We start from the raw sequence: 12,512 nt of genomic DNA on the forward strand, positions 1-12,512 counted from the left end.
GATTCGGTGGCAAACAGCAGTTTTCCCAGGGGAAAGTGTTGGGGTGTGTGGGTGAGCCCTAAGGTAGACGGGGAAAGGAAACGTAAAAACGCTTCAAACTCGTATAAGAAAATAAGAGTGTTCAGGTTAAAAGTGGGGAGCTGAGTGTCAGAGATATAAGCTTTGGAAGGTGCCCATGAGTTGTAGTTGATGCAGCACAATTATCAGACTAATGCAGTTTCCTAACTGGTACAGATGATCCTAGCTCAACAGTCTCTATAACATTTCACTGGTACAGAATATTTGAACTGGGCTACCTGCAACAAAGGCTGAGCTTTTTAACGTCAGCACCCCACCAATTATTCTCAGAGCTGGCCTATATTCCCCTTGGAGGCTTCTAAAGGCAGTTCGCAGACAGAAAGGAAATAGCTAAAAATAGCCCTGGTGGGTTTTGATTTCTCCATTATGTACAAATAATGTCTCTTCTCTTTGTTCTATTGGATTTCTTGGCTTTTTCTGCCACAGCAGCAAAGGCACACACAGGATTATCAAATTCTGCAAGATTATTACAAAAAAAACCAACAACCCACCCCTGTGCGCAATTACTATAGCCTCATCTGCTATAAAGAAAAAAGAGGTGTAAGAGGCTAAGGCTGTGATCCTTTGCTCTTACCTGAGAGTTGGTCCTCTTAAGTGGGACTTACTTCTGAGTAAAAAATTATGGTCTTGTACTCTTTGAGATCTAGCAATGTTCTTTTCAGCTTTTGTATGTGTGATGTGCCAGAATATTTTAAGTAATTTTTAGTGCCCATCACAGTGTGTTGCTTTAATCACAATTGAATAAAGAAATTACCAGCTTCTAATAGTTTCAAAATGAGTGAAAACTGACCATAACTGGCTTTTTAATATCTGTTTGTGAAAGTGAAAAAAGAAAATTGAAGCTTTTTGCTTAAACCAGAACATGTTGATACATCAGACATCATAAACATGTCAGGTGTGATATGGCCATATCAAAAAGGATAGTTTCTGACTGCTATAATTTAGTCACAGCCTGTTTCACCATCTAAACTGGTATGAGCTCCAAATTGTGTTACTGTCAATCTCCGGAATATGGACCTTGTGACTGAAGTTTCAGAGTCAGCTGTAGCCATGAGCGCTGCATGATTCATGAACAAGGTGATTATTCAACATTTACAACACCAGGACTTTCAAAAATGGCAAATGCCTCAGCCCATGCGCTGATGTCTGGTCTCTGTGGGTGTGATTAGGGAGAAGTGTGTTCTATCTGCATGTTTTGTGCTGTATTGTGGACAAAGCATTTGCAGAGGCTTGCTTAGAAAGTTACAGAGCAAAGTAATTAGTGTTGCTCGCTTGGCCAAAACTCACAGACTCCGAATGAGGCAAATAAAAACTTGGATCAGATGGTGGATTGCAATGAGGCACAATTTAAGAGCAGATGACTTTCAGGAGATTGGAAAGAGCCATCGGGCAATAAGTATAAAGGAAAACTGTTCCTATTGAGGCACTCTTGAGAGAGAACTTAAATAGCTCAACATACATTTGAGTTCTCTTAATAAAATTAATTCTACAGCCAGGGATTGAGTTTCTGATGAATCTCTTTCCAAGGCAGAGCAATGGGGGGTGGGGAGTGTCCTGGAAACTAACCAAAGGGGATCCTTTCAAAATTTATACAAAATAGCTTCGGCTATTGCATATTGAGATGATTATTTCTATGCATTGTGAAACCAAAGCACAATCCTGACACCACTCATTGAGATGTCCAAAGAAACCAAGAACTCATATAAGCCGAGATAAGAGTTTTGCATTATGAGCACATAATACCAGGTAACTATACGAATAAAAAGAATAAAAAACAAGATAACGAACGTGGGGACGGTCTCCATCTCTTAATGACACGCATGTTGACATTCTGTTAGTGAATAGGGTAGACAGCCTTTCCTCTGGGAGCTAATCTGTTAGGGGCAGTAGTGGGAAGATTCGTGGATAAGGCTAGTACACACTATAGCTTTGCTCTACCTCCACTGTTGGAGAAAGTATACATCTGAATGCTGGTTGCTGGGACCACACATGCAGAGAGTCCTATCATGTTCATGTCTTGCTTTTGAGCATCCCATAGACATTTGGCTGGCCACTGTGAGATGAGAATGCTAGATGGTTAGCCATTGGCTTGATCCAGCAGGTGGGTCAAAGGAGAAAATGGGGAGGGGCCATAGCTCAGCAGCACACCATCTGCTTTGTGTGTAAAAGGTCCTGGCCTCTCCAGATAGGACTGGGAGAAAGCCCTGTAGGAAACCCCAGAGAGCTGCTGCCAGCCAGTGCAGACAGCACTGAGCTAGCTGAATCAATACAAAGCAGCTTACTATTCTGGATAACACTAGAGTGATAAATATTGCCCTCCTTCAGTTTTCACCACGGCTGCCTCAAATTCTAGGAAGATCTGCTCAGAAGTAAAATAAAGTAAAAGTTATTTCTGAGTAGTCCTACAGAAGACTGAGTACAAGACCAATACATTTGGGAAAGCAAATGGAAGTAATTATTTTAGGACTTTAGGTGACACACAGAGTGTGTGTGACAGAGAACTATCATCCCGCCCCCCTCAAGACAGCTAGGTTAAAAACTTATTTTCTCCTACCAGAAAACAACAACAAAGTATCACTTGTTTTTCTCAAATAAAACAGCACCTTCCAGTTATTCTGGAGCTGCGTAGGAAGAAGGAAACACACAGGAGGGAAGGAACTCTGATGGGATGGGAAAGGGGTGCAGCTTCAGGAGGCATCAGGCACCCCAGTTTCACACCTGTGCTATAGTGCTTAAAAATAATGCAGTTTGAGACAGCAACATTCTTTCTCTGAAATATCCAAACACCCCACATCCCTCTTATAGCTTAAAAGGACTCCTGAAAATGCCACACATTTAAATGAAAATGTGGCCAATATTTTCAGGTCTTTGCTTTCTCTCCTCATGGTCCAGTCTTGTGGAATCATAAAGGCTTGTGGCAATGAAGCCGTTACGTTCTGCATCCTGGACAACAGCTAAATGCTGGAAAAAGGAGAAGCTGGATTTCAAAATTTTCATGATTTTAATACCTGAAGTAAATGGAAAACAGATTTAGCTGATGCAGCATTTGTGATCAGCTGGGTCTGAACAGTGACTGCGTTAGGAAAATAATGGAGAAAAGGGAATTGTGACTACGTGGTTCATCCAACCAGACGAGATTAAAAAAAGAGAAGTAGTAATCCACTTTTGAATTGCTTGTCATACATTGGGATGATTCAACGTTTGCTTTCATTGTTCCGCAACATGACAAAACATTTCTGCATCTCTTGTACCAATAATGTGTGGGCACCAAGTGAAATATATTGCTTGAAGAGAACACAACACAGTTTCTCTTAAGACTGTTGGAGGTTCCTGGAGATTACATTTTATACCAACTGCTTCCACTCAGTTACCTAAGCTGCCCTCTTTTTGAATGTTTCCCTTTACTAACCATGCAAACTAAGTCAGCTAAGATGGATCTGCACTCTTCTAAATGGTCTTGTGGTTAGACTGAAAGCTTCAACTTGCTCACAGCAAGCAAGCAAACTTCCAGGGAACAGACAACTCTCCTTTCTATTAGGCGACTGAAATCCAGTTGTGGGTTGAGAGAACTACTGCAGAAACCAGGAAGACCTTTCACACAGGTAGGCCGAAATCACAGATTATAAGGTCAACGTGATTAATAAAATAGGCTTGGCACTTGATAAATTCAGCTTGGCCAACCCTATGTCACTGAGGAAGTATTTTACTCCTTGTAATGCTTGTTTTTTCTGATTGCAATCCTCTCACAAGCTGCTAAATAGTCCAGGAGTTGGAAAAAGACAAGGTTTTTTGGGGGGAGGTGCATCGGGAGAGGTAGGGCACACCTGCTTTTAAGAACAAGATTGTTGGGAGATTGTTTACAGATGACCATGGCATGTCTACTTTGGCTCAGTTGATTGCAAAAGTAGCACTATTTAAAAATCCCACTGTTTAAAAATCTTGTACCCAGCAAGATATCAGAGCCCGAAAGTTGAAGTCACTTTGGGATTATTTTGCACTAAAGAATATGACCGAAATAGTGTGTGCTTATTGCATTGAATGCTGAAGGTACTACCCTTGCTTGTGTGAAAAACCCTTGCTGTACATCTTTGTGCAATCGTTTTTGAATGATGCTATTTTTAGGACTGTATTGTTCCACACAGTAACCATGACCAAGTTTTTTCCTAGAAGAACAAAACTAATTATTTGGTCATTCTTGTTTTGGGGAAAACAGCAATAGCTGAATGCCCTAAACTAAAGACTTGAGTTGTTACGCTTTACCTTTACAAAATCCCAGTAGTCTTAAAACATAAGTACTTGAATTGCAAGTATCTTACAGTTACACAGCAGCCTGCAAGTGAGTACAACGAATAATTTGTAACTTTCCTTTATCATACATTTTTTTTAAAATACAGGGTATTGCCCATTGGCTCAGAGTTGCAAGGTCACATTTAGTGAAAAACAGATATGTAAACAAAGAAAGCTTAAGAAACCTGTGGATTTATAAAAGGCTAGATGGTAAAGAAACCAGGTGTTCTTCACAAGTAGCAACACTGCAGTTCATAGCTGTTAACATGCACACTGATAAACAGTTTGCTGTACAGGTGCTTGAGTGACAGACATAGGTCATACAGTGTCGAGTTATATCAAAGTCTAAGAAAAGTTGGAGAGTTCCATTTATAAACCATTTGATCATAAAAATATGGAAGCCATACCTGTAGAGTTAAGAATATATTACAAAAATGTGAAGTGATACTTCTTTCTTCAGCCTGACCTGCAAACAGACCTTGGCCTAAAGTCAAGGAGCACAACTTACAATATTCCATGACAGGACAAGGCAGGACAAAGACACTAGAGAAGTGGGATTTGTGGCTCCTAGTGCAGCCCCTGACCAAGCCACATTCTTCAAAGAACCTTCTTTCTAATGGATAGAGAGAACACCTTGTGTCTAGAGCAGCAGTAACAAACTTGTGGCCCTCCAGATGTTGTTGGACTAGAATGCCTATCTTCCCTGACCATCAACCGTGCTGGTTGGGGCTGATGGGAACTGAAGTCCAACATCATCTCAGGTTCTTTTCTGAGAGGCAACAAGTAGAGAGAACAGATGTTTTGCATTACAATTTCTATAGATTAGCATATGGCATAGGAGCCAACTCCTAGGGGCTGAGGTCCCTTTGGCCCGCCCAATAAAATATTTTTGGGGGGTCACCCCCCAAAAAAGTTGATGGGTGTTGCCATTCAAATGGTGTGCATGCACTGTATCATGTGATCATGTGGGGTTGGGCTTACCTGCTTCCCCCCCAATATTTTATTCATGTTGGCATCTGGGCTTTGATGGCTTGGGCTGACTAGTAACCAATGCTACTTGTGGGGAAAGAGCTCAATGAATGGTAACCAATTGCAGGTTAACACTTTTTGCCTTTGAAGATGGCCAGGGAAGCCTGAGTACTGTATTCTGGCACTGGAGAACCTTCCAACAACAAGGGTACCAAGATTCCTGCAGAGGAAAGCCTCATAAAGGCATTTGAATCTAACTTGTAAGTAGGCATTCCACACAATATGTAATGAATTTAAATAGTGTTCATGTAATACACACATCATAAAAAAGTTGGCCTAGGGCTTGGCTCAGCTCTGCCATACAGAGTAATCTCAATTCTTGCAACACGGGGGGGGGGGGGGGAGAATGTATTTCTCAACAACCTGCATCACCAAAAGAAAGCAAAAGCTGTTTATTCCACCAACGACATGTTTTAGGACACCAACATTGCTGCAAATCTTTTGAAAGACACGGGCCAATATTCTTTCACAGTTAAGTACCTGCAACAATAATGTTTGCACCATGTTAATATGGCAGAAATTGCCTTTCAGCAGTTTTCGAAATCCCTGATGTATTGCTGCAAGAAGATAATACAAGTCATGGTCTAAACGTTGTTAACACATTTTTTTGATAACCATCAAACAAGTGTTGTGGTGATGTCTTACCTGTGATTAGCACAAAGTGCTATCAGTGTATGATAGGATGTTAACACAACTAGAGATTTGGTGTGATGCTGAAATTACCAATGGATTTTGTCTGCCAAAGACAAAAAACTTGATTTTCCTAAAGGAACTGAGTTCAAAGATAAAATTAAAACGCTTTTAAAAGGCAAGAAACCCATTTCATTCATTTCCCCCACAGAACTTGGAGGTCCTGAATATTTGTGCTGGTATGCTGTCCTTAAAATCTTGTCCCATTGTCACCAGAAGCAGCCGCCAGTATACCATTTATTTGCTGGCATAGAAAGCCTTAGGACTGGGCTTTAAGGAGTCAGTAATTAAAAAGGCAGCGATATAAAAATTAGACAAGATGAACCAGATGGAATGCAGTGTAACTCATTTGAGTCTTAATTGGCACTTAACACAATAACTCTAGCTACAATTTGACAAATATGATAACTGCTTTTGATGTTAAGCTATATGGTGTTGTACCCACTTATTTTTTATTATTACTGGAGTAATTAAGCTTTTGACTTGAAGACCAAGAACCTGCAGGAATGAAGCAAGGGAGGGAGTATACACTGATTTATATCTTTGTGTTTGTGTGTGTGAAGCCTCATGCAAAACCTGTTATTCTGTTCTCCAAGCAGATGGGCAGTTCACAAGGAAAAAATGATTTATGAAGAGTTTTCTTTCAGGGGGAAAAAAAACAACAACCCTAAAATAAATGAGCTAAAAAAAAAGAAGGAAAAAAGAATGAATACACATGTCTCCATTGAATTCCATATGGTACATTTTTGTACATTCACATACATTATATTTATATAATATTTACACACACCCATTTCACCTTCAAAAGCAGATTAGAAGTCCATTGATAATGAGCCTTGTGCAGCGTCCTCTCGACCCCTCACGTAGATTTCGCAAGGGATCTCTTCCATCACCCTGTCCTCTATCACCTGCTCTGGACACTCGTGAGCCTGTTTGAAGGTATAGCTACTTTTTTTGAAAGTGCTATTGAAGGTCTTCATTGGCTGAGGTTGTGCAAAATCGTTGCGGAAAGGAAGTTCCATGGAACTGAGGTTGGTCCTGCTTTGCTTTACAGTTGCAGCTTGGGAGCCACAGTGGTGGTCATGGATGCACCTCGAAGCTGTTGAGGAGCGTCTCATTTTCTGGTAGTTCTCAAGTTCTTCAGACAGGTCGGCCAAGTCGGCGGAGATCTCTTTGTCTCTCAGGGAGAAGAGTTCGTAATGAGGTGGGTCAAAAACCTCCTGGAAACCAGTTTTGTTGAACGTGGTTTTGCATGCCATCACCTTCTTGCGGGGCTGCTTGACCTGCACCAGGATCGAGATGATGAGAAGGACCAAGACGATTCCTGAAGTAATACCAATTATTGTCCCATGGGTTTTGGTGATTTGCTCAAACAGCCCTGTTTTTTTCTTTTCTAAAAAAAAGAAAAGAAAAATGGAACGAAGCAGCAACAAGCAATATTAAGACTGTCATATGACAATATTAAGTCCGTCACCCAACAGAGAGGGAGAAAACCCTGCACTCTGCTTTTTTTTAAAAAAATATCCAGCTTTTGCTGCTGAACTGTTTTACATGTTTTATCTGCTATCTTTCCCCCTGTTTCCTCAAGGTTGAACCGGTGTGGAGCAGCGTAATCTTCACCCAGGAATTCTAAAACTTAAGTTCTTTGTGCAGTTTCTACCAGCTCCAACTTCTTCACTTCTTTTATTTACATAGGAGCTGCTTATGTGGGAGATTATGGTCGCAAGCAGGGCAACTAACTATGAGGGCAATGCTACATAAGAATACATGCAGGGCCTTCTGGATCAGGCCATGGGTCCATATTGGCCAGTATCCTGTTCTTGCAGTGGACAAGCAGGTGTCTGTGGGAATCCAACAAAAATGGTTGGAGTATGTCAGTTTGCATTTCTTGGTGCAGAAAGTATTGATCTGAGCTTTCCAATTATAATTAATTCAAGAGGGTTCTGGAAGCTTCTCTGTGTGAAAGAAACAAGCAGAAGGTTCATGATGTTTAGGTTATACCTTCCGAGAAGCTGAGTACAGCTGACTTAAACTGGTTCTGTTCTCTCTTTCAGGCAAGGTCATGCTGACTATAAAAGTAGGACCAGAAGGAGCCTGGGTTTCACTTTCTCTTTCTATCTCTTTTCCTTCTGGTGTGGTGTTCTGTATATAGTGTTAAGGTTTAGACTTATTGTAAGTTCTTGTAAGTGTAAGTTAAGTCTGCTGCAACTGGATTTCTTAAGGACGGTGCCAATCCTGATTGTATTGGATTTGCAACCATTATGCTCATTTGCCTTCAGTAGCAGTAAAGCTCTGCTGGATGAAATATTAATTGCCTCTGGTCTATTTTTTGGGGGGAATCCTGCAACGTGTTTAAGTTGTTATTCTGCTAACTATACATTGGAATCTACTCTGGATCAATATTGAGTAGAATTTCATGACAGAGTACAAGAGCACTCCCCCCCCCCCCATGATTTCCTGGCATTCAGAAACATTGCTGCCTTTAACCCTGGAAACAGAAAATAGCCATCATGGCTAGTAGCCACAGACAGCCCTCTCCTCCTTTTATCTTTGTTTTGATGACTGGAGGGTTGGGGGAAGAGACGGGCCACAACCTGAAGCGCTAAAAGTTAACATCACGTGACAAAAACCATAAAGTGATGTGAGCACTTCATATGAAAGCACACAAGATGGCACTAGCGGATTGCAGTAATTTTATATATCTAGCTACTTAAAGAGAGAAAGGGGTGGAAAAGCAAGCTTTAGAAGAAAAGGTCATTCTTCTGTATGGCGAGAGGCACGAGCATGAATAAAATAAGATATTCAGAAGGGGTATAGTGACATTATTATCTCTTGGGTATTAAAAAGAAAAGTCCATTCACATCTACAGACAAAATATGAATAGTAATTTATTTCAGCCCAGAGGATGGTGTTTGGCTCCAGCCACGCAACAAATGCTAGAACAGATTTCTGAACTGAAAGGACACAGGCAAGATATACAGAAGCATCATAATTGTTGCCTAGAGAATTGTTGGCAAAAAGGCCATCCCAACGAGGTTTGATTCATGCTAGCAAGCTGGAGGTTCGTTAGGAAAAAAGATTGTTGTAAATGATCCAGAGTTGGTCTGCGGCTGATTTATTTTTGTTAAGCTATAAAACAGGAAACCGAGTCACCGTGAGCAGAGAGATATAGTGTTGCACAGTAAGTGCATCTGTATGGTTTACTAACTCAAATGAAGGTGCTTCAAGGTGAAGAAACAAATCACAATTGATACCGAGCTAGAAAATGCAGCTTAATACATAAATAATCCAGGACTGCACTTCAAGTTTAATGTGCACTTTGCCTTATAAAGTTTAGGTAGGCAGATCTTCATTAGGGAGAATAATTCTATTAAATTTTAATTTTTTTGCTTATACAGTGGTACCTTGGTTTAAGAACAGCTTAGTTTATGAACAACTTGGATTAAGAACGCTGCAAACCCAGAAGTAGGTGTTTGTGAACTTTGCCTTGGAAGGAGAACCTGTTTTGCTTCCTGTTGAGTGTGTTCCACTTGTAAATTGAATCCCCCGCTGCTATGGGAAAGCACGCCTTGGTTTAAAAACACTTTGGTTTAAGAATGGACTTGCGGAACAGACTAAGTTCATAAGCCAAGGTACCACCGTAGTATTTTGGTCTCAGAACCTGACCGTGACTCATTTGAGAGATGGGGGGAATCAGAAGGCACAAGCCAGGCAGCAGCCCAGTTGCCCCTCATAGCAACACACACTCACCTTTGCAGTGGTTTTCATCCCATGGGTATGCACAGTTTTGAATGCCGTTGCAGACTAAAGAATTATTGATGCACATGTTGCTATGGCAAAAGTATGTGCTGCCTGAGCAGGGGGCTGTGAAGGAAGGGGGAAAGAGTTATGAGTTACCCAAAGTTCAGAGTGATAGATAGATAGTCACTTCCAGTGCTTTTCTTCTAGGAAAAATGTGCCAGTACTCTCCATGATCTTGTTACATTAAGTGCCACACTTTTAACCAGTGCGGGGGGGAAAAGGTACCCTTGAGTACCCCCAACCCCCCAACAAAATAAAACACTGGTAGCTTCATAACTGGACTTAGAATTTAAGGAAGAAAGAAGTCTTCTGCATGCTACAAAGTGGCACATTCATAACAATCCCACAGCTGTGACTACTAAAGTACAGCATCAATCATACACAAGCACACAGAGTATGTATTCAAAGCAGCATATCAGCGCTATTCTACCCTCTCACCCCGGCAATGACCTTTGGGTGGCATTTATTTTGAGGGTTATTTTGTTGCAAATACAAGTGTTCTAGCATTTTTCTTTACTGTGCTTTCCCCAGCCTAGTCAGTGGTTGAAAATGGCCCATGCTTTTAGTTATGAGTCATATTCTCTAAATTATAACACTTTTTGTCTTGTTGTTTATTGAGGCTTAAAGTGTAAAGCTGAATATTAAGGTCAACAACCAATTAGGTATCACATTAATGCAATTTAAAGTTAATTACACTTCTTGCTATTTCCAGCTGTTCTTAACTATGAGACTTAGTTTAAGGAAGGCAGTGACTCCAAAGTTTCCAGGAGACTGCACTGAAGACTAGATTTAGATCAAAGCGGTCAATGATTTCAGATAGACTTCCAGTTTCAAAATGCCCAATCTGTTAAAGAAGAAACCCTGTTTCCTTCTATACTCTAAAAGCCACATTAATTATTCATCCTGCAGTTCTGCCACAAATAAAGGAACAGGACTTTACCAAACAGAGAGGTCAACCGCCCCGCTCTAAAGGGAGAACACAACACTGTAGAAGTGTAGCTGTTCTATAGCAAGGCAAAGCTTGCAAACGACATCTGAATCTTGCAATCGCCTTCTCTTAAAAGATTCCAGCTGATGAGCCTTACATGATATTTTATATGGTTTGGAGTCACCCACTAATATATAGCAAAAGTAGTGTCCGTAAGCAGTCGTTGTCAATTCCGTACATTCATGGAGTAAATAGCAAACAGCTCTGAGTTTAAAGTTCTAAACAATATTTTGCCATAGTTCCTAAAAGGATGCATTACAGTGCAGGGGTCCAGACTTACGGTCCACGAATGATGTGAAGAGCATTCTGAACCTGCTCAATCTACTGCCTTCGTCGGCCCACATTCGTACCACCCCAATTCCGGTCTGCAGCATCACATCGTTAGCCACCGTGCTGCAAAACTTTGCTTTCAGGTTTTCAATAGAACTGCTCCCATCATACACAGCCACAAAGTTTCTTTTGCATTCATTTGAATGTTCCATCTGGTAGTCTAGAAACCTCAAATATATCTGTTGGGAAGGGGCAGGGGAAAGCTTTTAAAAGAAGTAATAATAATAATAAAAAAACTACAAGCCAAATATATAAACATTATTTTCGATTTTAAAAGTTTACACATTCCGTTTAGATGAAAAGCGCAAACAGCTTGTAAATATATTTTAGGCATATATAAATATAAACTTGCAATTTCCAGCTATACTCCTTACCCCGCCATTCTCATAATAAGCCTGATTTTATTAAAAAACAGTGACTAACAGCCATTCCGTGCTTAAATAAACGTGGTACTTTTGCAGACAAACAGAATAAATATATTTTCCTCAAACAATTCATGCCATTAGCTCACCTAGTCACATCTGCATTTACATGCATACCTGTCAATGGTACTGTCTGGTTATTAGATGGATATTTATTTCCAGATGGAATTTTAGCCGTAAAGTGCTAAAACACATGGTCCCAAACCTTAGCAAGATAAGCCCAGTAGCATTTTGAATCCTGACAAACTTAGAGCTTGATACACCATAAATAATCCAATCAAAGCACTGCGAGTTAGGAAGATAATTCAATTTAATAAGCGCAGAACTGAAGATATGCATTCCAGCAATATTCAACGAAATTTATAAATAAGCATCAGATATTTCAAATATAGATGAATTGGGAGGGATATAATTTGATTTCTTACTCTTGGAATACAAGCTGCGATGTCGTTATCTTACAGTGCTTTAAGATTCACAAATCAATGTGAACAGCAAGTATATTGTTTATATTCCCTTATGCACTACTCTTAAATAGTTTTTTTTTTTAAAAAAAAACAAAACAGAGCAAAACAAAAGCACCAGAGAACGTTTATGGATGTGTGTGTATGCTGTTGTCATGGTCCTACCTAGTTCTGGGTATCTAAATTGTGGGAAAACTTATGCACAGCATCAAGCCCTTTTCAAATTAATCTGCAAGTTTAACCACAGATTGGGTGGAGATGTTATTGAATGTTAACCAAGAAAATAATTTCCCATCATAGGCTTGTGTAGAGAAGATGCATTGTGGTGTCAAATAGAAAAGATGCCAAGAATTGAATAAGTATATTGAAGCTAGACTGGTTACAGTTTTCTTTAACCTGACATAACACAACAAAGCATGCAATTTG

At 40.2% G+C, this 12,512-nt stretch overlaps 1 protein-coding gene across 2 annotated transcripts in view; it reads right to left on the reverse strand.

The window, feature by feature from the left end:
* Positions 1-4,428: 4,428 nt before the first annotated feature.
* NETO2 (neuropilin and tolloid like 2) overlaps positions 4,429-12,512 on the reverse strand; it is a 38,569-nt gene continuing 30,485 nt past the window's right edge. For both annotated transcript variants that reach the window (XM_083750514.1, XM_083750513.1), the window contains exons 7-9: positions 11,154-11,382; positions 9,835-9,948; positions 4,429-7,477 (exon numbers count right to left, since the gene is read on the reverse strand). In XM_083750514.1, the coding sequence (XP_083606640.1) occupies positions 6,897-7,477; positions 9,835-9,948; positions 11,154-11,382 (924 nt within the window). In that variant the 3' untranslated portion in view covers positions 4,429-6,896. The remainder of the gene's footprint in view (positions 7,478-9,834; positions 9,949-11,153; positions 11,383-12,512) is intronic.

This window comes from Podarcis gaigeae (assembly GCF_964106915.1).
Source record: "Podarcis gaigeae genome assembly, chromosome: 8".
Lineage (NCBI taxonomy): Eukaryota > Metazoa > Chordata > Lepidosauria > Squamata > Lacertidae > Podarcis > Podarcis gaigeae.